The sequence below is a fragment of the Scyliorhinus canicula genome, chromosome 20 (genome assembly GCF_902713615.1).
Source record: "Scyliorhinus canicula chromosome 20, sScyCan1.1, whole genome shotgun sequence".
In the NCBI taxonomy this organism is placed as follows: domain Eukaryota; kingdom Metazoa; phylum Chordata; class Chondrichthyes; order Carcharhiniformes; family Scyliorhinidae; genus Scyliorhinus; species Scyliorhinus canicula.
In genome coordinates this window covers 7,907,682-7,934,895 of record NC_052165.1, presented here as the reverse complement: position 1 = coordinate 7,934,895, position 27,214 = coordinate 7,907,682, and the positions used below count along the sequence as shown (strand labels likewise).

The window sequence follows — 27,214 nt, the reverse complement described above, 5'->3', positions numbered from 1 at the left end:
CGTGGATTTCACCCCACAACCCAAAGATGTGCCGGGTATGTGGATTGTCCACACTAAATTGCCCTTACTTGGAAAAAATGAATTGGGTACTCTAAATTTAAAAAAAATAAATTCTAACAGATCCAAGTGATCAGGTTTAACTGCCTATACATTGTTTAATATTAGTGCTTGGAAATCTAAATGACTCAGTCATTTGTCACAAAATATACCAATGGAAAAATAGGAGAAATCCTTCTGTTCTTGGATACTGGAAAATACTATTATGCTCTTTAGGATGTATCCCAGACAGTAACGCATTGTGCGTTATTATGCGTGGTTTCCTCTGGATGCTTCAAATGATCATTTTTGTGATTAGGCTACTGGTGGAAGATAAAATCATCGCATTTACAGTGCAGAAGGAGGCCATTTGGCCCATCGATTTTGCATTGTCCCTTGGAAAGAGCACCCTACTTAAGCCCATACCTTCACTCTATCAACGTAACCCAGTAACTCCACCTAACTGTTTTAGACACAAAAGGCAATTGGGTATGGCCAATCCACTTAACGTACACATCTTTGGACTGTGGGTGGAAACCGCAGCACCCGCAGGAAACCCACGCAGACACTGGGAGAAAATGCAAACTCCATTCAGTCAACCGAGGCCTGATTTAAACCCTGGTCCCTGGAGCTGTGAGGCAACAGTGCTAACCACTGTGTCACCGTGCCACCCTGGATCTGGAAAGGCCCATTCCCTTGCTGCCCTGAGATGGTGGTGGTAAGCCACCTTTGTCTTTGTGGTGGTGATGCTCCCTCAAAGGTCATAGATAGAGAGCTGTTGTGCAGTGATGATGAACAGATAGTGATATATGCCGACGGCCGGATGCTCTGGTTTGCAGAAGAACTTGGAAATAATAGACTGGATTCTCCGATTGCCGACACCGAAATCTCGTTCGGCGATTGGTCTGAGAATCCGTGTTCCTGACCAATGCTCTGTCTCTGCCAAAACGATGGGCAATCAGGTATCGACGGACTCAGGATGTTGCCCGAGGCCCACCCCCGACCGGCCAATTTCCCGACGGCATGGGACACGTGTGGTCTCGCCCGTCGGGAAGTCAGCGTAGCGGCTGTGGACTCGGAGCCGCCACAGTTTCTTAATTCTGCCTTTTATGTCCTTTGACATCCAGGGTTCTCTGGTCTTGGTACCATCATTTGTCTTTATGGGAACATATTTTCCCTGTACACTCGTTATCACCTTCTTGAAGGCCTCCTACTGCTCTCTCTCACTTTTTTATCTGCAAGTAGCTGTTCCAGTCTACTTGATTCAAATCTTATCTCAGTAATATTAGTCTTTCCCCAGTTACGAACTCTTATTCCTGGTTTATCCTTTTGCATAACTATCCTAAGTCTAACTGAATTGTGGTCACGATCTCCAAAATGCTCCAAAGTCAGTGTGTGTGGAGTCTGTCAGTTTTCTAGAGGCTCCATGATCTTTGAAAGGGGCTGCATGAAGGCAAGACCATGCTGGTGACCCAAACATTTGGAGGCCATTCCCCAGGAACTCTTGGCCATCGAGTACTTTTACGTTATACTGACCATTCTGTTGAAGCTTCCATTTAGAGGCCCCTGTGGGGTGTTGAGAGTTCGGGGCCCGCTGATTGGGCCAGCAGCATCGATATCTCGCCTGCCTTCCTTTGGGCAGTGAGCTCGGAGGTAGCCAATTAGGAGACTGAGGTCTCTTCTGAGAATGTCGCTTTACCAGCCTAGCTCCTGGCAAGTGCAGCTTTGGGAATTGGTCCTGACATCGGGGTCCAGAAGCCAACAGTAAAATCCTCTCCATTGTTCCATTCCTCACTCTGATTTGATTTATTTTTAACAACTTAAGTTGAATTTTGACAACAAGCAAAATCAGTTGTTCCGGTGCTGGTTGGGTTTGTTGCGTGGGTATTCAACATCTACATCCCAACTCTGCTGAAGGATCATAAGATGTGAAAAGTTAGAGCTTCATCTTTCCCTTTCCACAGCTGCTGCCTGAACTAAGTATTTCCAGCACTTTGTTTTATTTGCTGCCTATAAAAGCTGTTTATCCATATATACATTTAAGCAACACCACGCTTCGTTTACTCGCACACGTTTGGTTTGAAAGTAGGATCCAAATTTTGATTTCAAGTGCTGCAATTATACAATGATTTCAGTCCTGTAGAGTTATATTGTTTCATTGTTGAACTTTTAAAACGCTTACTTGCCTTTTTTAACATTCTGCTTTTTAGGCGATTTACTAGATTTTTTGAAATGGAGAGCCCACCCGGAAAGAATATGTGACATCCTCTCAAAATTCAAAGATATAGATGGTGCGGAAATAGTTAAGGTAGAAAGCTTTGTGTCATTTCATACATCCCCAGCGTATTATGTAAAATGGCCTTTGATTTGCTGGGAAGATCAGTGATTCTAAATTCTCACTTGAATTCCTTTTATAGTTTCTGCAAGATACATTGGATGCATTGTTTGGAATTTTGGATGAAAACCCACAGAAATATGGATTGAAGGTGTTTGATTCATTGGTAAGTATCTTTGCTATTACACTTTTGGAGCAACTACCTGAGGTGATGTACAGTAGTGATCTGACTACAAGATTATTGAATGTGGATTAATTATACTCCTGTGTTTTAAACTGGAATTTAATTTGAAAGCTATTTGCCATCAATTTTTAAATAAATTCCAATTCTCTTGTCTTTTTTGGAGGAAAGTAAATTTCAAGTGGTATATGTAATTATATTTTATTGCTCTTTTTCACCTATTGGGGCATTGTTTGTTGCACTTTCAACTAGTCAACATCCATTTACCCGCACGAGTGCATTTCCTGACTGATTACATTGTCCTTTGAGTAATTTAATCTTACCATTTTAATTTGCAGATACCAAGTGTTCCGAACAAATTTCCAACTGCAATATGCTTGTAAGAACATTCTTGTCTGAAATACAATTGTCTATTACAGGTTCATATCATCAATTTGCTGCAGGACATCAAGTTTCAGCATTTTAAACCAGTCATGGATACGTACATAGAGAGCCATTTTGCAGGAGCATTGGCTTACAGGTACTCTCCAACGGAATTTCATCCTATTTCTCAGTGTGTTGCACTTTCTCTGTGTTCCTTGTATTTGGAGAATACTGTTCAATGTTCCTAATAAATTCTTGCCTCTCGTGAATTAGAAATGAATTCCCCGTTTGAATAGTCCAACAACTCCAATTTACCAGTAAAATCTACGTAAAGTGTTGTCCGTTTCATGGTCGGGCATTTTTCATATTGTGGTTGCCTAAACTGTTCAATCTTCCTCATGTTTGGAAACCTTCCCTTTGTACATAGTTTGAGAGTGGTGGCGCCAGCATTGTACATGCATTGGTTCAAATGAAATTAGCAAGCCAGCCAGGGATGCTGTGAAACATCATTGTTTCCGCATTGGAGTAGTTCAATCTGTAGATCAGGGGTGGGCAAACTATGGCCCGCGGGCCGCATGCGGCCCGCCAAAGGTATTTCTGCGGCCCACCAAGTCATTAAAAAAAAAAAAAAAAATTTTTTTTTAAAAAAAAATTAAAAAAAAAAAATAAAAAATTTTTTTTTAAGGTTAATGGGGGGGGGGGGGGCTGTTGGGTTACTTACTGGTATAGGGTGGATACGTTGACTTGAGTAGGGTGATCATTGCTCGGCACAACGTCGAGGGCCGAAGGGCCTGTTCTGTGCTGTACTGTTCTATGTTCTATATGAGGCGCCCAGAATCATAACCGGGTGAAGTAATTATTTTACTTAATATACTATGCGGCCCTTTGTGAATTGTGAATTTCTGAATGTGGCCCTTGCACGGAAAAGTTTTCCCACCCCTGCTGTAGATGGAACAGGATTGTGGCCAGCAGCACTAGTTGATGGTTGTGATTGCTACATTTTGCTTTACTGGTGCCCCAAAGTATCTGAAGTGTGAAAGGCCTGCACCTGATGTGTTGACCTGCAAAAACATTATTGTTGGCTAAACTATATTACAGTGCGGCCTCAATAATCTCTTCTAGCCAACTCGCAATCAAAGTCAAAGATGGCCACAATTTCAACCAAAAATATTCTGATATCCTCGAGACTCACCACATAATCATAGTTCATTACAGCTGTGTTTTTAAAAAGTGTTGGCGAGAGCAATATTCCAGCCTGCCCAGTTAAGATTACCTATCAGTGGACATAGCAATTATACAGCTGGAATGTTAGAATACGTCCAAGCTCTGTACATTAGTGAAGGTGAATTCATATCCATAATTCCTACATAGCACAGTGGTTAGCACTGCTGCCTCACGGCACCAGGACCTGGGTTCGATTCCAACCTCAGGTGACTGTCTGTGTGGAGTTTGCACATTCTTCCCCTGTCTGCGTGGGTTTCCTCCGGATGCTCCGGCTTCCCCCCACAGTCCAAAGATGTGCGTGTTAGGTGGATTGGCTATGCTAAATTGCCCCTAGGTGGGATTACAGGGCTAGGACAGGGATTGGGCCTAGGTGGGCTGCTCTTTTGGAGTGTTGGTGCAGACCGAATGGGCCAAATTCTCTGTAGGGATTCTATGATTCTGCATATTACAAGCACCAAATTGAGACCGCTCTTTTCTAAATAAAGGTGAAGAAAATTGGAGCAAATGTTAGCACAAGCTGTTCTTGAAAACATTGTGGCATTGGTTTGAGAAGATTAATAATGGAGAAAAAGGAGCAGTGACTGACCTTACCTGTCTCATTAAGGAGAAAAAATGTATTTTTATGAACAGGATTCATTTACTGTGCATTTTTCTTGTTACAGAGACCTTATAAAAGTACTAAAAAGGTACATTGATCGGTCAATAGAAGCCGAACGACAAGAGCATATTCAGGATGTGCTGAGGGTAAGCGTTTGTATCCACCAATTAATGTCACTTTTAAAAATGAGCATATTAGAGTCTTTACAGCTGGATTTCAACCTCTTATTTTCCTACAGTATTGAACCTTTGGGATGTACTTCACTTCATAAACATTGCACGATTGAATACTTGCAGTATGTGCCAGTGAGATAATCACTATAATGGTTCATGTGTTCAACTTGTATAAAACTCAAGGGCCCAGATTTTTAGGTCATAAATGTGAGGCTATCAATGCTCACTATTACTAAACAGTAAATTGCCAACAACTTCTGTTCCGCAACAAATGCAAACACCAGAAATTTGCTGTTGGAGATGATATTATTGAAGGCAAGGGGCTGGTTTAGCACACTGGGCTAAATCGCTGGCTTTTAAAGCAGACCAAGGCAGGCCAGCAGCACGGTTCAATTCCCGTACCAGCCTCCCCGAACAGGCGCTGGAATGTGGCGACTAGGGGCTTTTCACAGTAACTTCATTGAAGCCTACTCGTGACAATAAGCGATTTTCATTTCATTTTCATTTCATTTCATGTAAAAAATAAAATGTAAAAATACATTTCATGTAAAAATGTAAAACTCCCCTTTGGATCAGCTAGATTCTGTAAAAATTCTATTAATTTTTTAATAGTTTTCTTCGTCTCTTTTTATCTCTTTCTTAAACCCATCTTTCTTTCCCGCTTTCGCTTACGATCTTACGATGAAGGACTTGAGGCTGAAGGTTAAGAGGTGACTTAATTGAGGCATACAAGATGATCAGAGGATTAGATAGGGTGGACAGTGAGAGCCTTTTTCCTCGGATGGTGATATCCAGTACGAGGGGACATAGCTTTAAATTGAGGGGAGATAAGATATAGGACAGGTGTCAGAGGTAGGTTCTTTACTCCAAGAGTAGTAAGGACGTGGAATGCACTGCCTGCAACAGTAGTGGACTCGCCAACACTAAACGCATTCAAATGGTCATTGGATAGGCATAAGGACGATAAGGGAATAATGTAGATGGGCTTTAGAGGGGTTTCAAAGGACGGCGCAACAACGAGGGTCGAAGGGCCTGCACTGCGCTGTAATGTTCTATGTTCGCTTTCTGTACATGACTTTACATTGGATTAAATATTCGAACTTACACGTCCTGGTTTAGGCTGCATGGCCGGGATTCTCCTGGAATCGGCGGGGCAGCTCGTACCGGCGCCAAAGAGCGGTGTGAACCACTCCGGCGTCGGGCCGCCCGGAAGTTGCGGAATCCTCTGCACTTCCAGGGGCTAGGCCGACGCAGGAGGGGTTGCCGCTGCGCCAACCGACGGCGAAGGGCCTCTGCCAGCCGGCGTGAGTTGGCACATGCGCAGGACCGCCAGCGTGTTTCCTGCGCATGCGCAGGGGGTTTCTTCTCCACACCGGCCATGGCGGAGCCTTACACAGGCCGCGCAAAGGGAAAGAGTGCCCCCACGGCATAGGTCCGCCCGCAGATCGGTGGGCCCCGATCGCGGGTCAGGCAACCGAGGGCTCCGCTAGCTGCCCTCCAAGCCAGGTCCCGCCGTTATGGACAATGTCTGATCCATGCCTGTGTGGGACTGGCCAAAAACAAGCGCATGGTGGGCCCATCGGGGTCCGGAGAATTGCGGGGCGGGAGTGGAGGTCGCAGCCAACGGTCCCCGCCTCTGCCTATAAATCGGTGCCGGAGAATTGGGCAGCCAGTGTCGAAGCGGTGGGGCGGGATTCACAACCCCCCCCCCCCCCCCCCCCCCCCCCAAAAGCGATTCTCCGACCTGATGGGGGGTCGGAGAATCCCGCCCCATGTCTCAGTCAGAAGTCTTCAGTCTGGTTGAAGACAGGGTTAATGTGGTGTAGGCCAGCTGCACAAAACAGGCACGTTGTGAACCAGCAATCGATTTTTCACTGTGCCCAATTTTCATTCCACTGAGAATGGTCAGCTCAATACTGTTTGATTCCTAGATCCAGTGTCGCTTTTATTTGGTTTGAAAATAAAAATCTTGGCAAGAGTTTCAAAGTCAACGGAAAGTAAAAAATCGGCGTGGTGGAAAATCGGCTGCCATTCAATAAGTCCATTTGACCCTGCAGCTGTCGACTTGATTTCACCCCTTGTGATGGTTCTGTTCACACATGTCCCAGATACCCTGTGGAGGCTGCCGCGCAGTTATGGCTGACAGTGGAAGTGGAAGCATAATGACCAACAAGCAATGTTCATCCTCCACTGACCACTGAATCTGGGCTATCATGATGAGTGTGGAATAAGAATTAAGTTATGTGATTTTGATTCAACCTCGTAAATGTAAATTCTTCAAACACGTTGAAAACTTGATTTGATGTCCAATTAATTCATGATTTGTCAACACTGTTTTTGTAACATGGGAAAGAAGGCAAGAAATTGTAGTGTGTGGTTACCCTGCTAATACAGCCAAAGATGCCTGAGCTATTGTGGTTATTAATAGCTCTGTTCCAAGACAAAATGAATACTTTTTAACAGTTTAAACCGCACGGGGTCAGCGAGCTCCCCATCGCTATTCAATGACACTTAGTCTTTTTTGGGGGGCCCTGGGGAGTTTCACCGGATTAACCCACAGTTAGAATTTTTTTAGCACTGGGGAACTGAACTTCTTCAGGCTGCTATTTTGAAAGGGTGCCCCGATGTCGCGGTGAGCATGTGGATCCCCCAAATCCCCCACCCATGGGCAATGACACCCTCCACACATATGGACACTACCCAACACCCCCCAAGTGAGGACACCCCGCTATGGGGTCCCTGGGAGCCCCCCTCTTCAGGCCTCTCAAGCCCTCTTGCAGCACCCCTCCGTTCCAGGACCTCCACCTGTCACCCCTCAACCTCCCAGAGGCCCCTACTTACCTGCCCTGCACACCCCCCACCAATCAAACCCCCTTCTCCACCCTCCTTTCATGGGCATGGCCCCTCTCGGGATGACCCTTGGCACAGGCACCGTTGTACGGGCATCCAGGCAGTGTTCCAGCCAGCTTGGCAGTGCCACTGAGGCACCTTGGCAGTGCCAGGGTAGCAGTGTCAAGCTGGCAGCTGGGCAGTGGGTAATGTTCCAGGGAGAGGGACAGGGGGACACCCTGCACTGACCTGACCACCTAGGGGTCTCCGATGGGCTGGGAGACATCCTCACCCCCCCGCCCCGCCCGATGCCATTTCCCCTGGCCACGTTTGTGTAGACCAGCACTGATCGGCGCCCGGCTACAGCCTCCCTGGGTAGGCCAGAGAATCGAGGGAGGCCGGTGTATCCGGGGTGAGTATGTCTTAAGTAGGTTTAAGACGTACTTGTGGGAGCGCTGTTTGGTCCCATCCCTTTTGGGCCGAGTACCAACTCCGACACCTCGTGGGACTTGGGTGGGAGGGCTTTCCCAGGAATCTCCAGCTGTGTTGTGTACTCGCTTGAGCACAACGCGGCCAGAGAATCGCAACCATGAACTTGAATAGTGGGAATTGCCCAACTAGTTCATCTAATCAAATGTAACATATAATTCCTGTAAATTATTATGCAAAATTCCAAGCAAATAAAATACTGAATTTGATCTGAAATAAGGAGCTGCGATCGCCACTCCTCTGGCAGCGCGCCATTCACTGGCGATGGGTTCCTCTCTTCCCGCTGCTTGTCAATGGGATTTCTCATTGATGCCAGTCCATGTTGCAGGGAAACCTGCCGGTGGGAATGTGCGGTCAGCGGGATAAGAGAATCCAGATTGGGCAGAATTCATATTGAAGTGAATGAAAATTACTTTGTTTTAAAAGGTATCCTGTGATATAACCCTTGAAAACCTTGGACAGAGTCTACTAATTTTAGAGTTCATTCGTGAAGCTGTTAGATCTGGGGGTCTAGGGTACTGATAGTCCTGGAAGTGGGGATCTGTATGTGTGGCATGAAACTTTGTAATGTGAAATGCCTATTCAGAAACCACTTGGAGCACAAGGGGTTTCTGACATCCAAAGCGAATCTAATCAATTATTTATTACTTGCCATCACTAACATATACAAAACTCACAAACATAATTTTGTGATTGTAATCACCACAAAAATATATGATGTGAGGGTCATGTTAGCAGTTGCATTCAAAGTGTTTTTTTAATGTTTTGTTTGTCTGGGAAAAATGTTCTTCTTCCTATTATGCATTTCCAATCGTAATTTCAACTCCGATTCGTTCAGTAACTCCTGGTAGGGGTTTAAACGATAGGGTAGGGACCCTTTGCTAGAAATGTTCCAAAACTGACATTGAAATATTAAAATTAGTTTCATTGTGTTGAGTGTTTCTACTAGTTTCAGTGACCTAATAATACAGATATCAAGATAGAGTGGAAATCTTTAAGGGCTAATTTATGTTGTGTTGTCACAATGGTTGACCACCAATGCTTTGGGTTAGAGTTTTGTGTAACATAATTAAACCCATCACAAGTCCACCTTAAGCAGACCCACTATAAAGCTTGAAGGACAGTGAGTTTTCACCACAACTGCCCACCCGCCAGTATACTGCAAATAACTGTTCAAGATTTGAAAAATGGAGTACCGTAAAGGTAGCATTATGATGAATACCTTGAAAAGTGTTAGCTCTGGCACAATATGGGCATTCCATAAAGCAACGCAGAATAATTTAAAAAGTATTACTAAAGTAACTGAAGCCGATTAGTTCTGTAGAGTGAACCATGTGTTTTTTTTGTTGTTGGCGTTGGTAGTTTTCAAATGCAATAGGTCCAGTAACTCCAGTCATTTCACAGCCATACACTTAATAGTTGTCCAATTCTAATTCTAGGCACAGGAATATATATTTAAATATATAATTCATTCCCGGAGCCTTTACACTCTTGCAACTGGTGGACAGAATGAAGAAGAATTTCGAAGCAGCATTTATGAACTATTCCAGTCAGTGCGATACTTCCTCTCCATTGAAAGTCCAGGATCTTCCATCATTACACAGACTCAGGTGATTAACAACAATATCTGTAATTTTATTTGTACAGTGCCTTTAATGTGGTGAGCACTCTTGAGTGCCTGACAGAAACAAAGTTTGGCAGCAATCCACAAAAACTTGGTCGAGGAGATGCATTTTAAGGAGTGTCTTGTAGGAGGAAAGAGAGGTCAAGAGAAAATGCCAGAGCTTGGAGCCTAGTTATCTGAAGGCCTGTCAGTGGTGGCAAGATGGTTATTGCAGATGCTAAAGAGATCATAATTGGGGAAGCTCATATGTCTTGGAGGGTTAGAGGAGATGGCAGATAGGGTACAGCCATAGAGGGATTTTTGTTTTTCAGTGAAAATGATTAATTCAAAGCATTGTTTAATCAGCACAGAGTCAATTAGCACAGAGGTTATGAGTGAATGGATAATTGGCATGAATTAGGACACAGGCAGCAGAGTTTTGGGTGACATATTTAAAGAAGGTTGAAGGTAGGATGCTGGCTAAGGATAGTCAAGTCAAGGTGTGGATGCAGGTTCAGAAGCAGAGGCTGCATCAGTGATGTTACAGAGGTAGAAAGAGGCAGCCTTTGTGATGCGCGTACATGTGTTGGAGACTGATCTTGGGGTCAACTACTGCCACCAAGATTGCGAACAATCTGAGACAGTTGCCAAGGATAGGGCTGGAATTGGTGTTGAGGGAATAGAGTTTGTGGTGGGGATTGAAGATGATGACTTTGATCATCCCAATATCTTGATGGAAGACATCTCTGCTCTTCCTGTACTTGATGCTCTGACAATTTAGAAGCACTGGAGGAGCTGAGCGATGTTGTGGCGAATTAGGGTTAGGATGTTATCAGGGTGTATTGGAAACTGACATTTTTTGGAGGATATTGCCAAGGGGCCTCTCGCAGATGAGAAATAAGATGGAGATGAAATAGATCCTTGGGGACATCAGGGGTTACGATGCACAAGCAGAAAGAGACGGCAGGTAACTCTCTGGCTGTGACTGGATAGAACCAAGTGAGTGCTGTCTCACTCAGGTGAGTAAGAAGAACAAATTCTTTATTTCATGGAATCCACAGAACCCCTATAGTGTAGAAGGCATTTGGAGGTAAGTAAATTGATAATTTTTATGCTGTTCCAAAAGTGGAATTAAGTTAGAAAATTATATAAAATTCATGGATAGTCTCTTCCGCAGCTCATGGGATAGTCTTGGGTTTGGAGCATGGTTGACTCAGAATATGCTGGAAACTTGTGACAAAACACCATGGGCGGGATTCTCCCTTCTGGGGACTTAAATCCCCACGCCGACGGGAAAACCGGCGCCAACCATTCCAGCGTCAACAGCCCCCGAAAGTGCGGAATTCTCCGAACTTTCGGGGGCTAGATGAACGGCGGAGGGGTTGGCGCCGCTCCAGCCGGCGCCGAAGGGCCGGTGCGAGTTTCCGCATGCGGGAACCGGCCGGCGCGATCTCGTACATTCTCGGACCAGCCGGCGTATTTCCGCGCATGCGCGGGGGGCTCTCTTCTCCGAGCTGGCCCCCGGGCAATATGACGGAGCCCTAGAGGGGCATGGCGCGGAACAAAGAAGCCCACAGAACAAGCCCGCCGGCAGATCGGTGGGCCGCGATTGCGGGCCAGGCCGCTGAGGCCCCCCCCCACCCCGTGTTGGATCTCCCTGTGCCATCCCCGAGGACCACCCCCGCACACTTAACTGCCAGGTCCCGCATCCCCCTGAGGATTCTCTGACCCGGCGGGGGGGTCGGAGAATCCCGGCCCATGAGCGTGGCATAATGCTGATTTTTATCACATAAGGTTATTTTCTTTAAGCCCTTTTTTTCTCCTGTAAAATACATATTTTCTTCTGGCATTGATTGCCTACACTTATTTCCATTTGTTTTATGGTTATTCTAATACCTTGACATCTGCAAAAGAGAGTTCTGGGAAATCTTGGTTACTTAGCTGACAGAAAGATCTGTAACATTTTACGCAAAGTTCTTCGTTGTCCAGAATGAGCAACAATGTAAAAGTGATGGGCGTGAACTTGCCCATTTCTCCGCCACTGAATTTTCTTTTGCATTGAAGTCAAAATGAAATTCCAGACACGGAGCTTTTTAAGTATACAGGATAGATTTGCACTTCATTCTTGATATTAATGCTTGAAGCACCTTCACGTAAAGTTGTAGGCTTGAGTACGGTCTTTGTTTGTCAGAGGCCAGACAAGAAAATGGCACTATTTCTACTTTGATATTATTCCAAACAGAAAGTAATATTAATTAGATAGTGGCTTCTTGCACATATGCCACCTTTTTCTATAATCTAGCCATCATTTGAAAAGATTGGTAAATTTTGAAACTAATTGCCTATGCACTTGAGAAACACCATGGGAAGAGGGAGTAATTGGGCTGAATTTCCCATCAGCCTTGGGATCCTGAAATCAGTACCAACTGGGGACCCTGTGCCCTAGCAGACGGGTGCACCTGGCAGGGCAACCTTTTTGGAGACAGTCTTTCAATTGGCAGCCTCCTCTCGAGGATGTGAAGCAGGCCAGCGTTTCTGAGGCATAGCCTCAAAATAAGGGGAAGTAAATTTAGGACTGAGTTTAGGAGGAACTTCTTCACCCAAAGAGTTGTGAATCTATGGAATTCTTTGCCCAATTAAGCAGTTGAGGCTCCTTCATTAAATGTTTTTAAGATAAAGATAGTTTTTTGAAGAATAAAGGGATTAAGGGTTATGGTGTTCGGGCCGGAAAGTGGAGCTGAGTCCACAAAAGATCAGCCATGATCTCATTGAATGGCGGAGCAGGCTCGAGGGGCCAGATGGCCTACTCCTGGTTCTTATGAAGCCTTGGCAGACCCGGCAAGAAAGGTGATTGCCTCAACATGGAGGCACTACTTGGAGGCTTATGGTTGAAGTTAACATTATTAAAGCTTTTAGGCCCCCCAAGGTGGAGGGGGTACTTCTCCAGGTGCACTATTTGGGCCGCAGGTTTGTTTGTTCCTGTCGACGGCCAAGCCTTTGGAGCATGGAGCCTCTGGCTCCGCCAGCTCACCTTTGTGGACCAGTGATGTGGGCCTGCCAGCATTGGGCTGGGGAAAATTCATCCTGTTAAGTTTTGGTGGTGCACACAGTTCTCCCAATTCCCAATTTCAGAAGGAATGTTCAATGATACTAATCAATTAACAGTACTGCAACAAATTATAAACATTCTGTGATGCAGGGATTATCTCACCAAAACAAATCAAATATAGCTGGAAATCAGAAACCGAATATTCTGGAAACGCTCAGCAGGCCAGGAGGAGGATGGAAGCAAAGAGCAAATAGGCAAGGTTCACGATAAGTTGGAAGGCATGAGGAACTAAATGATAAAAGGAGCGATGGTGCAAGATAAAAGGGGCGGTAAAGGGGCAAGTAAAAAAAATAAAACCAAGATGAGTTTGGAGGAGCTGTGAATGAAAAGAGCATAAACTTTCTCCACACCAGTGGGTCAGTACATGAGGGCAGTAATCAGGATCTGAAATGACTGCACTGGCTGTTGATTCTGGAAGGCTGTACAGAGCCTGAACAAAAGACGAAGTTCTGTTTCGCAAACTTCTGTTGAGTTTCATTGAAGCAGTGTGGGAGGCAGAGGACAAGAACGTGAGTTGGAGAATTAAAATATCACCCGGATGTTCAAGGTCACCCTTGCAGGTTGAATTGAAGTGTTCAGCAAAACAATCACCTGATCTGTACTTAGTCTCCCCATTATAGAGGCGACTAAGTTATGAACTCAGTTCATAAAAGGGATATTTGGGGCCAGTGGACAGGTTGGCGGTCATGTATGGTCAAATGTGGCTGCTCCTGCCCTTTTCACCACTCCAGTTGACTGTGGGTATCAACTTTCAGTTACAGTCGTTGACTCTGTTTTCTTTGTCCTTACCAGGCTGTGTTCCTGAGCTCTTTCCCAGCTGTATACTCAGAGCTGCTGAAACTGATAGATGTGCGAGAAGTGGCAAACCTGGTAAGAGACACCTTGCGCAGCATGCCAGATGTCCTGCATGTGGAATATTCACTGGAAGCTGTCAAACTCCAGTGCATTGCTAAAACAGTGGAGAGCCAACTGTTTGCTAATCCTGGTAAGAGGAGATGGTTGTTGGTTATGCTATTATGTTAATAATTCTTTTCTCCAATGTTCCTTGCACTGCCAAAACCTGTTGATAAATGTGTGAAATGCCAGAGTTGGTTTCTGCAGGTGGCTAACAGATTCTTGTGGGATCTAAAGATCTATATTGAATGCTAAAGATTATGATCCTTGGAGGGATTTTTACAGCACCGTCACTGGATTCAAACAGATGGAACTGCTGATGTAGTTTCTTTTCAAGAAGGAAACTTGTATGCACTGAATGGGATGGAGCTTAAATGCTTGTCGAAGAACTTTAATTTCAACTTGAAAGTTTTTTTGGGGATAGTTCAACGTTAAAAGTAATTTTCTATCCTGTTTTGCATATCATTCTGTTGAGCTGCTTGCAGAAAAATACTTTTCACTGTACCTCGGTACACGTGACAATAAACAAATCCAATCCAATCCAATCATTCGGTGTTTCAAAATGTAATAATTAAATGCAATAATGCTATGCCACTATGCAGCACGGTGGCACAGTAGTTAGCACTGCTTCTTCACCGCGTCAGGCATCCGGGTTCAATTCCGGCCTTGGGTGACCGTCTGTGTGGAGTTTGCACGTTCTCCCCATGCCTGCGTGAGTTTCCTTCGGGTGCTCCAGTTTCCTCCCAAAGATGTGCAGTTTAGGTGGATTGGCCATGATAAATTGCCCCTTTGTGTCCAAAGGTGGATAGATTAGGTGGATGGGCAATTGTCCCTTTGTGTCCAAAGATGTTTAGGTTAGGTTGAGGGGTTATTGTGGGCAGGGGAGTGGGCCTAGGTAGGGTGCTCTTTCAGGGGGTCGGTGTAGACTCGGGCTGAATGGGCACTTCTGCACTGTAGGGATTCTATGATTTTATTCTATGATGCTAAATGCATAATTAGCAAATCCCTAATGTTAAATGCACAAAACCTGCAACTTTCCATAACTGTGCTTTATACATGTGGTGGCAATAATAGTTCAGGTCCACATGGCACACAATGCCAGCCATATGCCCTACTTCATTGTAAGGCAAAGTGAGAGATCAAATAAATTCTACTTCCCGCTGATAGACTGCCACTTCATCTCCCTCCTTAACTCTTACACAGAGCTACTTCCAAAGAACTGTGGCCGTTTGAGGTTGACCAAGAACTTTTTGACAATGTCTTCTATATGCTGCATGTGCATGGTTTGCTAACTCTCGTGTCTTTGTTTTCGGTCAAGCACTTGACAGGATTTGAGTCGACTGTGCTGGTCTCAAGACCAGACTTTGAAGTGCATTTGTTCGCTTTGAAATGCTATTGGGTGTTGCTTGATTTCACACTTGCTTTAAATGCTCTGCAATTGACAAAGCGGTAGGCACTGAATGGTGGTGATGATAAAGTCAGTTAGTTGGACTGGCTGGAATTATGGAAACAAACATAGTTTTGAATTCCTTTTTTTGGAAGAGATGGAGGATACGTCTGCGGGGAAGCAGACAGACAAACAACAGGCATATGTGGCTCAGAAGGAAGGTTTTCAATGTAATTTATATCGATTTATCACAAACTTTGTAAGAGTTAATAATCATGAATGTTAAGGCACTAGAGCTAAATGGTTCCTCTTAAAGAAAAGATCATTGTCAAGTACACAAAGTGCACTATGAAGCTTTGTATAACGTTTGTATAATACAGGACAGGAGGAGGCTATTCAGCCTGTGCTGGTTTCGATCATAAACTGTGCAGCAGATGGAAGATTTCTTATGATTTGCGGCAGCACAGCTGCCTTTTGGACAACATCACAATGCAAGGACATTATTGTCTGCTTGTTGGTTTCACTTTTTAATCTGTCAGAAACTCCATGACTTGAGAACATAATCTACGTTTATACTCCGGGAGTGCTGCATTATCTGAGGATATCATCTTTCAACTGAAATGTTTAATTGAAGGTCAATCAACCTGGTTCAATAGATGTAACAAATCCTCTGGCACTACTCAGCCTGGGAGTTGCAAACTTTCATCCCTCAACCAACCTTACTTCAAAAAAAAATCACTGTAGAGATTGCTGTGTGTGTCTGCATAACAATGACTGTACCTGAAAAGTGGTTGTATTTTTTAAGTTGTTCATGAGTTGGGCGCATCGGTAGCAAAGTCAGCATTGATTGCCCAATCCTGATATCGCTCGGGAAGGCGATCATGAACTGCTTTCCTGAACCACTCCGATGAGTGGTCTTGTCGGTACTCTCATTGTACTGTAAGAGAGGGTATTCCCCCTCTTGCAGTGATGAAGAAAAATATATTTCCAAGTGAGGCTGGTGGGTGACATGGAGTGAAACAGGTGGTGGCCTAGGCAAGAAGAATTGAGAGTTTGAAAGGTGAAGAAGTCTTGACGCGTTACTGCACCTTGCAGATGTTACACACTGCTGTCGCAGTTGTGAACTGCTCTGCGATGTCCTGAGGATGTCGGGAACTTGACAAATCAGAGTATGTTTTGGAGCTACAAGTTATTCACTGTTGACTATAGCCGCAAGGTTGTGGAGTCTGGAGTGGTATATCAGTGTTAGTTCATTAATTTCATTCTTTATTGCTGATCAGTAGTCTGGGCGAACAGAGAGCCATGGTCAGAATGTTAAATTGGAACATTATTAATTTGGTATTTGGAAGGGAAAATATCATTGTTTTTGGTCTGTTGTATCAATTCCAATATTATTCCACTCCAGACCTGATAAGTCAATGAACATATCTGTGAATGAATGATTGATCGATTCAAGGACCCAAATTCATGCCTCCCTTTGTTCTTCATTTGGCATCTGGCAGAAGGGCAAATGTTTGAAAATGACTAGTTTAAATTTACATTACAGACAGCACAATTGAAACATTTCTTCACAGTTGAAGATGTAAGAAGCTGACCAATAAGCAGGTCGTAAAAGGCTATGAAAACGACCAGTCAAAAAAAAATCAGAAATGATCAAACAGATGCCAATAAAACAAACATCAAGGAAGAGAAGGGGAACCAATTTTTAAAAAAACAAAACAATTTAAGAAAAACCCTTTTAGCTGCCATGTTGTGAATAACCTGCAGGTGTATTATTCAAGATGAGGCTTCTCACATATTGGCCACTTAAATTATAATCAAGAACAATATTATGAAACTTACCCTTAAGTTTGTGTTTGTGTTTAAAACTTCTCCAACAACCTTTCCCTCTGGAGGTCTATCCCTCTTTGAGGCTCAATCAAATAGACAGCTCCTCAGGATGTACCAATGTCAACTCCATAAGCATACAGTGCCACAATTCCCACAATGCAGATACACCAGCTTCCTTTCTGATAGAAACATGGAAGGCACTTGAAAAGCATCTGAGATACCATCTTTCAACTGAAATGTTTAACTGAAGTTCAGTCAAGGAAAGATCCTGAGGCTCAGTGAGGTGCCTGCAAGAATATGTTAGCAGGCGATTGACTTAAGTTAATCAAGAACAAAGAACAAAGAAAAGTACCCATGATGTGGAGATGCCGGCGTTGGACTGGGGTGAGCACAGTAAGAAGTCTTACAACACCAGGTTAAAGTCCAACAGGTTTGTTTCAAACACGAGCTTTCGGAGCACGGCTCCTTCTTCAGGTGAATGGAAAGGCTTGTTCCAGAAATGTTTATATAGACACAGTCAGAGATGCCCCAGAATGCGAGCACCTGCAGGCAATCAAATCATCAAAGATGCAGAGAGAGAGGTAACTCCAGGTTAAAGAGGTGTGAATTGTCCCAAGCCAGTTCAGTCGGTAGGCCTCTGCAAGTCCAGGCTTGTTGGTGGGGGCCGAATGTAATGCGACATGAATCCCAGATCCCGGTTGAGTCCGTATTCATGCGTGCGGAACTTAGCTATAAGTTTTTGCTCAGCAATTTTGCGTTGTCGCGTCTCCTGAAGGCCTCCTTGTAGAATGCAAAGAAAAGTACAGCATAGGAACAGGCCCTTCGGCCCTCCAAGCCTGTGCCGACCATGCTGCCCGTCTAAACTAAAATCTTCTACACTTCCTCGGTCCGTATCCCTCTATTCCCATCCTATTCATCTATTTGTCAAGATGCCCCTTAAATGTCACTATCGTCCATGCTTCCACCACCTCCTCCGGCAGTGAGTTCCAGGCACCCACTACCCTCTGTGTAAAAAAACGTACCTCGTACATCTCCTCTAAACCTTGCCCCTCGCACCTTAAACCTATGCCCCCTAGTAATTGACCCCTGTACCCTGGGAAAAAGCCTCTGACTATCCACTCTGTCCATGCCCCGAATAATTTTGTAGACCTCTGTCAGGTTGCCCCACAACCTCCGTCGTTCCAGTGAGAACAAACCGAGTTTATTCAACCACTCCTCATGGCTAATGCCCTCCATACCAGGCAACATCCTGATAAGTCTCTTCTGCACCCCCTCTAAAGCCTCCACATCCTTCTGGTAGTGTGGCGACCAGAATTGAACACTATACTCCAAGTATGGCCTAAATAAGGTTCTATACAGCTGCAACAGGACTTGCCAATTCTTATACTCAATGCAAAGTTCTGGTGAGGATCACTGGAAAGGCATTAGAACCGATACTTTGACAAAAGGGGAGGGGAGGAATCAATTTGCCATGTGCCATCAAAGATCAGCAAAAGAAAAGTTAAGCTGCTAAGCCTGACATCTGTTTCCCAACATGGATGGAAGTATTGCAACTCAGCATTGTTATATGAACTGAAAATCATGCTTGGCAGACTGGTTAAAATTCTTCAAGGAGACTTGGAGCTTGTGTATCAAAACTCTACTTGTTTTATTTATTTAGGCTTCAGCAAGGTTTTTGAAAGGCGGTTACCTGTAGGAGATTGGTCTGTAATATAGAAAGAAAACACTCACAGACATAGATTGGATGGCCAGTTGATGAAGTGGATTGGCAACCAGAAGATGGAGTCCTTGTGTATGGATCTTGTCTTGAAATGACCATGTGGGATCAGTGCTGGAATAATTGCTATCACATTCTGCACAAAGAAATAGGAAGTGCGATTAGAAACCAAATGTTCAAAAGGTGTGAATAATGTAAATGGAGTGGGGCAAGAGACACTTGAGGTGAACAATTAGAGGAATTTGGCTAAATTGGGACTTTGAGTTAAGAAATGGAAAATAGCATATAATTTGAACAAGACACCAAAGAGGAATAACGCTAGGAATAAAGCTACAGTAGTAGACTCACTAAATGGTGAGCACAGTAAGAAGTTTTACAACACCGGGTTAAAGTCCAACAGGTTTGTTTCAAACACTAGCTTTCGGAGCGCAGCTCTTTCCTTAGCTGTTCCTTCACCTGAGGAAGGAGCTGCGCTCCGAAAGCTAATTTTTGAAACAAACCTGTTGGTCTTTAACCTGGTGTTGTAAGACTTGTCACTGTGCTCGCCCCAGTCCAACGCCGGCATCTCCACATCACCACTAAATGGTGTTGGGTTTTGGGATACATTGCGGGAGAATGACTGACTGTTCTGGGGTATCAGTGGACAGATTTTTTTTTTAAAGTCATAAATGCAATGTGTAGCAGTGGTACAAAAGGCAGGTGGGATTTTGGATTATATAAACATGGGAAAAGGACACAAATCACAGGATATGATACCGACCCCACTGAGGGCATCAGTCGATTCACTTCTGGAATAGGCAATGTTTTTCCAGTTGCCATAGTACAGGGAAAACATCAAAGCACGAAGAAAGGAGCACATAACTTGGCATCAGAGATCCAAGCTGCAAGGAGGAATTACAGAAGGCAGACAGATTACAATTGAAGTTTCCAAGATCATTCATGGTGTAATGCATTTAAACATCAGTCTGAAATTGTACTTATATAACGTCTTTGTCGTAGAAAAACACCACAAGGTGTGTCACATAGATATGAGGAATATTTGATGCTTAGCCCGAAAGGGGAATGAGAAATGAGCAAAAGTGTGATCCAGTCAATATATGGCTGTACTCAAAGTAGGCAGAGGTATAGGGAGGCAATTGTAAAATTTTAAGTTCTAAACAGTGGAACCTGAACATCTGAGACCGACAGCAGGCAGAGGGACATAGATGGGAGCGAGACAAAGGCTGGACTTGGAGGCAGAAGAGAGTATTCAGAGCAGAGGGCTGTTTGCTGAAGTTATGGACGAGCTGTGACCAAGAGATTGTCCTATGATGAATCATAGAGGATTTTAGATGAATGGTTACATCAGCAAATTAACTTGCACAGATCAGAATGAACGTGTGGTCGTGACTGCCTCGGAGGGTGATAAAATTACCAATGTCAACTTCTACATTAGACAATTATTGAGCAAGAAAATCAATTGAGGGAAATGGACATTGAACTGTGTTCTTTTTTTAAACTCTGAACAACCAAATAGATTGAAATAGTCTTTCCTGACCTTGTACGTTTCTATGAATTTAAAGGCGGCCAACCCATTTTGTGTGGGCGGAAGTGAGGCACAATACACCAAGATTTCATGATTGACAAAGCCATGGATTAGCTTTGCAATTATATCTGCTGGAACTTGCACAGGAAAAGCAATGTAATCTAAGCTTTCAGTGTACAGTAAATGAAGAGCAAAAATGCTCTAGTCAATAATTAACCCTGTGCCCTTGCTAATTTCCACTCCAGCCTCAACCCAACGGGCACTTTTGCCCGCAGCCCCAAGAATACACCAGAGTCTACCATTTCCAATTTTCAGATCACAGGAAGCTGACCGTATTCCATCCATACAAAAACTAAATACTGAGGATGTTGGAAATTTGCAATAAAAACAGAAAATGCTGGAAAACCACAGCGAGTCCAGCAGCATCTGTGGAGAGAGAAACAAAGTTAGCGTTTCGAGTCATTGGCCGGGATTCTCTGCTGCTGTGATCGCGAATCCTGATGTGGCGGAGAATGGAGCGTCAGCCGGGCTGGCGGACCCCGTCCCCCTAGTCACTGCTCTCGCGCCACCGCCTGTAGCGGGCTACCTTCCCCGCGCTGGCAGGAACATGCAAAGTGCTGATTTGCATACATCAACATGCAATTAACAGGCTGGAAGCGCATGGGGCTCCGATGTCTGCACTGCCCCTCATGCGTGGTGTAGATTACCCATAGTGGGGGGGGGGGGGGAGAGAGGTGGGAGGGGTTTGGCGTGCTGCCCTTGTGAACAGAGGGTTGAAATGTGCGCTGCAAGGGGAGAGGGGGGCCTTGATTGGAATAAGGGCACCCGTTCTGAATGGCGGCTCGAGTCGGAGAATGATGGGAATCTGACGCACTTATCACTCTACATATATTTTCATGCCAAAGAACTGTGACTCTCACTGTGCCAATCCCAAGCACCAATGGGGACCAGTCCTGATCCTCCACTGCTGGGACCACTTCGAATCCCAGCCATTAACTCTGCTTCTCTCTCCACAAATGCTGCCAGATATGCGGCATTTCTGTGTTAATTCAGTATTCCACCCGTCTCTGTTTCAAATCAGGTCTATCTCCATTTTAGATTCCACTTCACCGAGGTTCTTTACCTGTTCCCGTGATACATTCCTCGTCCTCCACCCTGTAACTCAAACTATTTGTGAGCAATGTTACAGAATTACCAGACATTTAGAAGTATTTTACTCAGGAGCTGCTTGTGACTTACATAGCATCGAAGTTTTGATGTTGTATTGACTTATATTTATGAATATGTTCAACTTTACGCTGACATTTTAATGACATTTGGAATGAAACGTTATTTCTGTAGGATTATTTATTTACCACATAACAACCCAAAGGCACTGAATGACTGCGACGATAAGTGAATTTCAATAGGGTTCGAAGTATGTGTGCAGTTGACAAAAGTGATCAGTAAGCAACAGAACTTGATATTCCCTTTTGGGCAAGTACTAGTTCAAATATATATCTTCTGATGGGAGTTAAGAAATATGTTTCAGTTGAAATCTAGTTCAAGCTGCCATTTTTTTCTTTAATGCAGACAGGGAATTGGGGAACTTGGGGGTACAGGCCTCTACCTGCGTGACCCATTTTGATTTCTTCCGTAACGTCAATGGGAAACTATGTGTGGGCAGTGAAGGCAGTGGCCCAAAGTGCCACTGGGGAATTGACAGAAGTCTGCGCCATTTCAAGTGGCACCACATGAACACATCTTTTCACCAGTGCATACTTGATCTGAGGCAGTCAGAGGGTGTCCTTGAAATGTTCCGGTGATAAGCAGTGCATCAACTCACTCAGACAAGCAAAACTGCGGCTTCAATTCACAGCTCTTTGAAAACTCCTATTTTCTTTGTTGTCAAGATATCTATTTTACTCTGTGACCATTCAAAATGGGATCCCATTGGTGACAGAATATAAAGTAAAAATGTTCTGCTTCCCAGTGCCCAATGAAAGCGGAGTTGTTTCAGCTACAGTTGGTGCTACAATGATACTTGCTGGAGAAGACATTCAGAAAGTTAGGGGGCATGCATACAGGGAAATTTGGCTGTCTGGATACAGAATTGGCTGGCTGAAAGAAGACAGCGAGTGGTAGTGGATGGAAAGTATTTCGCCTGGAGGTCAGTGACCAGTGGTGTCCCGCAAGGATCTGTTCTGGGACCTGTGCTCTTTGTGGTTTTTATAAATGACTTGGATGAGGAAGTGGAAGGATGGGTTAGTAAGTTTGCTGATGACACGAAGGTTGGGGGAGTTGTAGATAGTGTTGAGGGTTGTTGCAGGTTACAACAGGACATGGACAGGATGCAGAGCTGGGCTGAGAAGTGGCAGATGGAGTTCAACCTTGATAAATGTGAAGTGATTCATTTTGGAAGGTCGAATCTGACTGCTGAATACAATGTTAAAGGCAGGATTCTTGGAAGTGTGCAGGAACAGAGGGATCTTGGGATCCACGTACATAGATCCCTCAAAGTTGCCACCCAGGTTGATAGGGTTGTAAAGAAGATGCGTTGGCATTAACAGGGGGATTGAGTTTAAGAGCCGGGAGGTTTTGCTGCAGCTTTATAAAACCCAAGTTTGACCACGCTTGGAATATTGTGTCCAGTTCTGGTCGCCACATTATAGGAAGGAGGTGGATGCTTTGGAGAGAGTACAGAGGGGATTTACCAGAATGCTGCCTGGACTGGAGGGCAAGTCTTATGAAGAATGGTTGAGTGAGCTAGGGCATTTCACACTGAAGCAAAGAAGGCAGAGAGGGAGGTGACTTAATAGAGGTGTACAAGGTGATGAGAGCCATGGATAGAGTGGATAGCTAGAGACTTTTCCCCAGGGTGGAAATGGCTGTCACGAGGAGACATAATGTTAAGGTGATTGGAGGAAGGTACAGGGGAGATGTCAGAGGTAGGTTCTTTACACAGAGAGTGGTGGGTGTGTGGAATGCTCTGCCAGCAGAGGTGGTGGAGTCAGAGTCATTAGGGACATTTAAGCAACTCTTAGACAAGCACATGGACAGCAGTAAATTGAAGGGGTGTAGGTTAGGTTGATCTTAGATTAGGATAAATGGTCGGCACAACATCGTGGGCTGAGGGGCCTGTACTGTGCTGTACTGTTCTATGCTCTATGTAAGACTCGGGATATTTTAGTCAGCTGAAATTTCAGCCTGTATAAATCCTAGGCTAAACTAAATTGAGAAACTCAGTAGAGCTTGAACTCGGAAAGTTTAGCCTATGTGCTGACAGCTAAACAATCCGTGTTGTTTTGAGAAGGAATACACAAAGGGTAAATTAACCCTCTTGGCATACATTTCTCAACTATAATAATCTTTCGTGTCACAAGTAGGCTTACATTAACACTGCAATGAAGTTACTGTCCCAGCTTCAGTTTTCTGGTAATACGACGGAGATTCCATGATTGGAGTTAGAGATAAATTGAAAAAGTTCATAGTATACATATAATGAATAATATATTAAATAATTATTATTTCTCAGGGAATGGAAGGCGGAGGGGGTGGGGTGGGATTTGTTTCCTGAAGGTCTAGTGAAGGAATGATTTGATCCTTTGGGATTCTGGTTCCAGTTATACAAGAACAAGCATCTTGTAAAGTAAATGATGGTTGTCTCATCACCATTGATGATGGTGATCAATCCCAAGCTTCACAGTCGGTGAAGTTTTTGAAATATAATCACTTGTTGTTGTCAATTCCGCATGCAGCATGCTCGTGTAAGCATAAACAACATGATGACCAAGTAATCTGTTTTTGGTGGTGGTGTTGGTTGAGGGCTAATTATTGCCCTGGATATGGACGAACGCCCTGTTCCATCCCTTCTTCAAAGTCGCGTCACGGAATCTTTTACACACACATCTGGGTTCAGATAGGGCCTTGGTTTAATTTCTAATTTGAAAGGTGGCATCTCTGACAGTGCAGCATTCCCTCTGTGCAGAACTGGGGAATGAGTTTGGGCTGGAAAATGGTACGAATTGGAGTTTAAATCCTTTAGTCTCCTACCAGGCATGCCTCAGTTTTCCCGCTAGGTCTCGTGGGCTATGGTCCCTCGCTTTTTCCCAGGCGGAAGAGTCAATTACTCGGGTACAAAGGTTTACGGTGCGAGGGGCAAGGTTTAAAGGAGATGTACGAGGGAAGTTTTTTTTCCCCACAGGGGTTAGAGGGTGCCTGGAACTCGCTGCCAGAGGAGGTGGTGGAAGCAGCTACGATAGTGACGATTAAAGGCTGTTTTGACAAATACATGAATAGGATGGGGATTTGGATCCCAGAAGTGCAGAAGATTTTAAGTTAGACAGGCAGCATGGTTGGCACAGGCTTGGAGGGCCAAAAGGGCCCGTTCCTGTGCTGTACTTTTCTTTGTTCTTTGTTCTGAAGTGTAAATGTTGACGTTGAATCCTCTGTTCCTTAAATATGCAAATCCAGGCTGTGCTCTTTAAATATGAACACAGTAAGAAGTCTTACAACACCAGGTTAAAGTCCAACAGGTTTGTTTTGAACACTAGCTTTCGGAGCACTGCTCCTTCCTCAGGTGAGTCACCTGATGAAGGAGCAGTGCTCCGAAAGCTGGTGTTTGAAACAAACCTGTTGGGCTTTAACCTGGTGTTGTAAGACTTCTTACTGTGCTCAGCCCAGTCCAACGCCTGCATCTCCACATCATGGCTTTAAATATGAAGATCTAGGCTCTGAAAAACTAACTATGTACTTTGAGACAATAATACAGGGAGCAAATGAAGTGATAATCAGGAAATGAACTTGTCCCCTGTCTGTAAGAAATGTAGCGATTATGAAGGTGCTTGAACAACCCGAGAAGAAATATTATGAAAAACAGAGGGAAAAGGAGGAATAAAAGCTTGCATTTTCAAGATATGAAACCAAACTCTGGACCAGCACAGCAGCAAATGTTTGGATGAAATATATTGGTGTTTTGGGGGACATAGTTGAAATATTCAATCACAATACTGTGTCATGACCACTATTGTGATTTGATACCGTTCTGCACTGTCCATCTGTATTCCAGATTCCCGCTGCATTCTCCTACCTGTGGTTCTACACCATCTCCACATGCATTTGCAAGAACAGAAGGATCTAATCATGTGTGCACGCATCCTTAGCACAATGTTTTGTCTGATCAAGAAGGACAGCACTGTGAGTATATTTTTAATAATAACCTTTATTATTGTCACAAGGAGGCACACATTAACACTGCAGTGAAGTTGCAGTGAAAATTCTCTCGTCGCCACATTCCGGCGCCTGTTCGGATACACAGAGGGAGAATTCAGAATGTCCAATTCACCTAACAAGCACGTCTTTCAGGACAGTGACCTGAGCGGCAGGATCCTGGGGCCGTGGCGCTGTGAAGCAACAGTGCTAACCACTGTGTTATCACGCCGCCCATTAGACTGGTCAGCTTACAGCTTTACTGTTCAAAAAGAACAATATTCAAACTTTGAAATGGCATTTCTTAATTTTTTAGGCCGTGCTTTCATTTTTCCTATTGCTTTCTGTCTTTACCATCGTTTCTTGTAGGTGCTGACAGACTTGATCTGTTGCAAATTCCTTTAGCTAAACTCTGTTTTGACCAAACATTGATTTGGGACTTTGGTTCAGCCACTGCCTCTGGTGTAGCAAAGGTACTTAAATTAAGTACCTCGACCACACCCCACGTACTTTGGCAGGGCCAATAATCAAAATCCTGAGCAGGTACAGCGAAGTACTGAATGTTCAGGATCCTTTCCTGCGGATCTTTGGGGGTCACAATCCTTAATTATGGGCAAGAAACACTTAATTATGGCTTGACAGGCCAATTGCATTAAATGGGAAAGGCTACAGTGATCCTTGAGCAGTTGAACTTTATTTTTGATTGTGAGTTTTGTGAGGTGACTTCTCATTTAAGGTTCGAACTTCTTCACTGACCAGGATAGAACTTTAGTAGGGCCTAAAGCCAAGCTGAAAATGAAATGAAATGAAAATCGCTTATTGTCACAAGTAGGCTTCAAATGAAGTTACTGTGAAAAGCCCCTAGTCACCACATTCCGGCACCTATTCGGGGAGGCTGGTACGGGAATTGAACCGTGCTGCTGGCCTGCCTTGGTCTGCTTTAAAAGCCAGCTCTTTAGCCCAGTGTGCTAAACCAGCCCAACAAAAGCTTCATATTACCTCCTCCAAATAAGTCAGTTCTTTAAACTGTACATGCGTTACAATAGTCAGTTATGTATCTTGGTGTATATTTATCACTGGAGAACAAAAGACAACCACTTTAAATCAGTCTTGTGCATCCTTCTTCATCCAGTCCATGATGCTACAAGTGTCTGAGAAATAAAAGGGTGTGGGAATACCATTGTCGCTGAAATGGTGCGAGAGTTTTTACTGTTGGCAATGAAAAAAAAAGAAAATCGCTTGTTGTCATGAGTAGGCTTCAATGAAGCTACTGTGAAAAGCCCCTAGTCGCCACATTCCGGTTCCTGTCCGGGGAGGCTGGTACGGTAATACGGGAATAGTCCCCTAATGAGCATGCCCGTAGCGCTCGATCCTCTCTCCGCCCCCCACAGGCCCCACACTTACCTGTCGCGCGATGTTCACGCCGGCAGCGACCAGGTGTGTTTGCCGCCGGCGTGAACCCGTCGGGATCGTCAGGTCGCTCGGCCCATCCGGGCCGGAGAGTCGCCGGGAAAAACGGCGAGCGGCGATTCTCTGAGCAGCAGGGGTGGGGGGGGGAATCGCGGGGGGTGCCAGAGCGGCCCTCCCACGATTCTCCCACCCGGTGTGGGGAACGGAGAATCGCGCCCCATGTTCTTGCTACCCATGCACACTTTTCTTCCGAGCTACATACGAATGTGGACAATCGGAATACAATGAGACAGAATAGGGCCTTTCATTCAATGCATTATTTCC

The 27,214-nt window shown here is 44.5% G+C and overlaps 1 protein-coding gene across 5 annotated transcripts in view; it reads left to right on the top strand.

The window, feature by feature from the left end:
• The window catches only part of dock4 (dedicator of cytokinesis 4), a 440,672-nt gene that overhangs the window by 249,449 nt on the left and 164,009 nt on the right, over positions 1–27,214 (top strand). For all 5 annotated transcript variants that reach the window (XM_038780165.1, XM_038780167.1, XM_038780164.1 and 2 more), the window contains exons 18-24: positions 2,247–2,344; positions 2,454–2,537; positions 2,972–3,072; positions 4,802–4,883; positions 9,668–9,838; positions 13,733–13,925; positions 25,341–25,468. In XM_038780165.1, the coding sequence (XP_038636093.1) occupies positions 2,247–2,344; positions 2,454–2,537; positions 2,972–3,072; positions 4,802–4,883; positions 9,668–9,838; positions 13,733–13,925; positions 25,341–25,468 (857 nt within the window). The remainder of the gene's footprint in view (positions 1–2,246; positions 2,345–2,453; positions 2,538–2,971; positions 3,073–4,801; positions 4,884–9,667; positions 9,839–13,732; positions 13,926–25,340; positions 25,469–27,214) is intronic.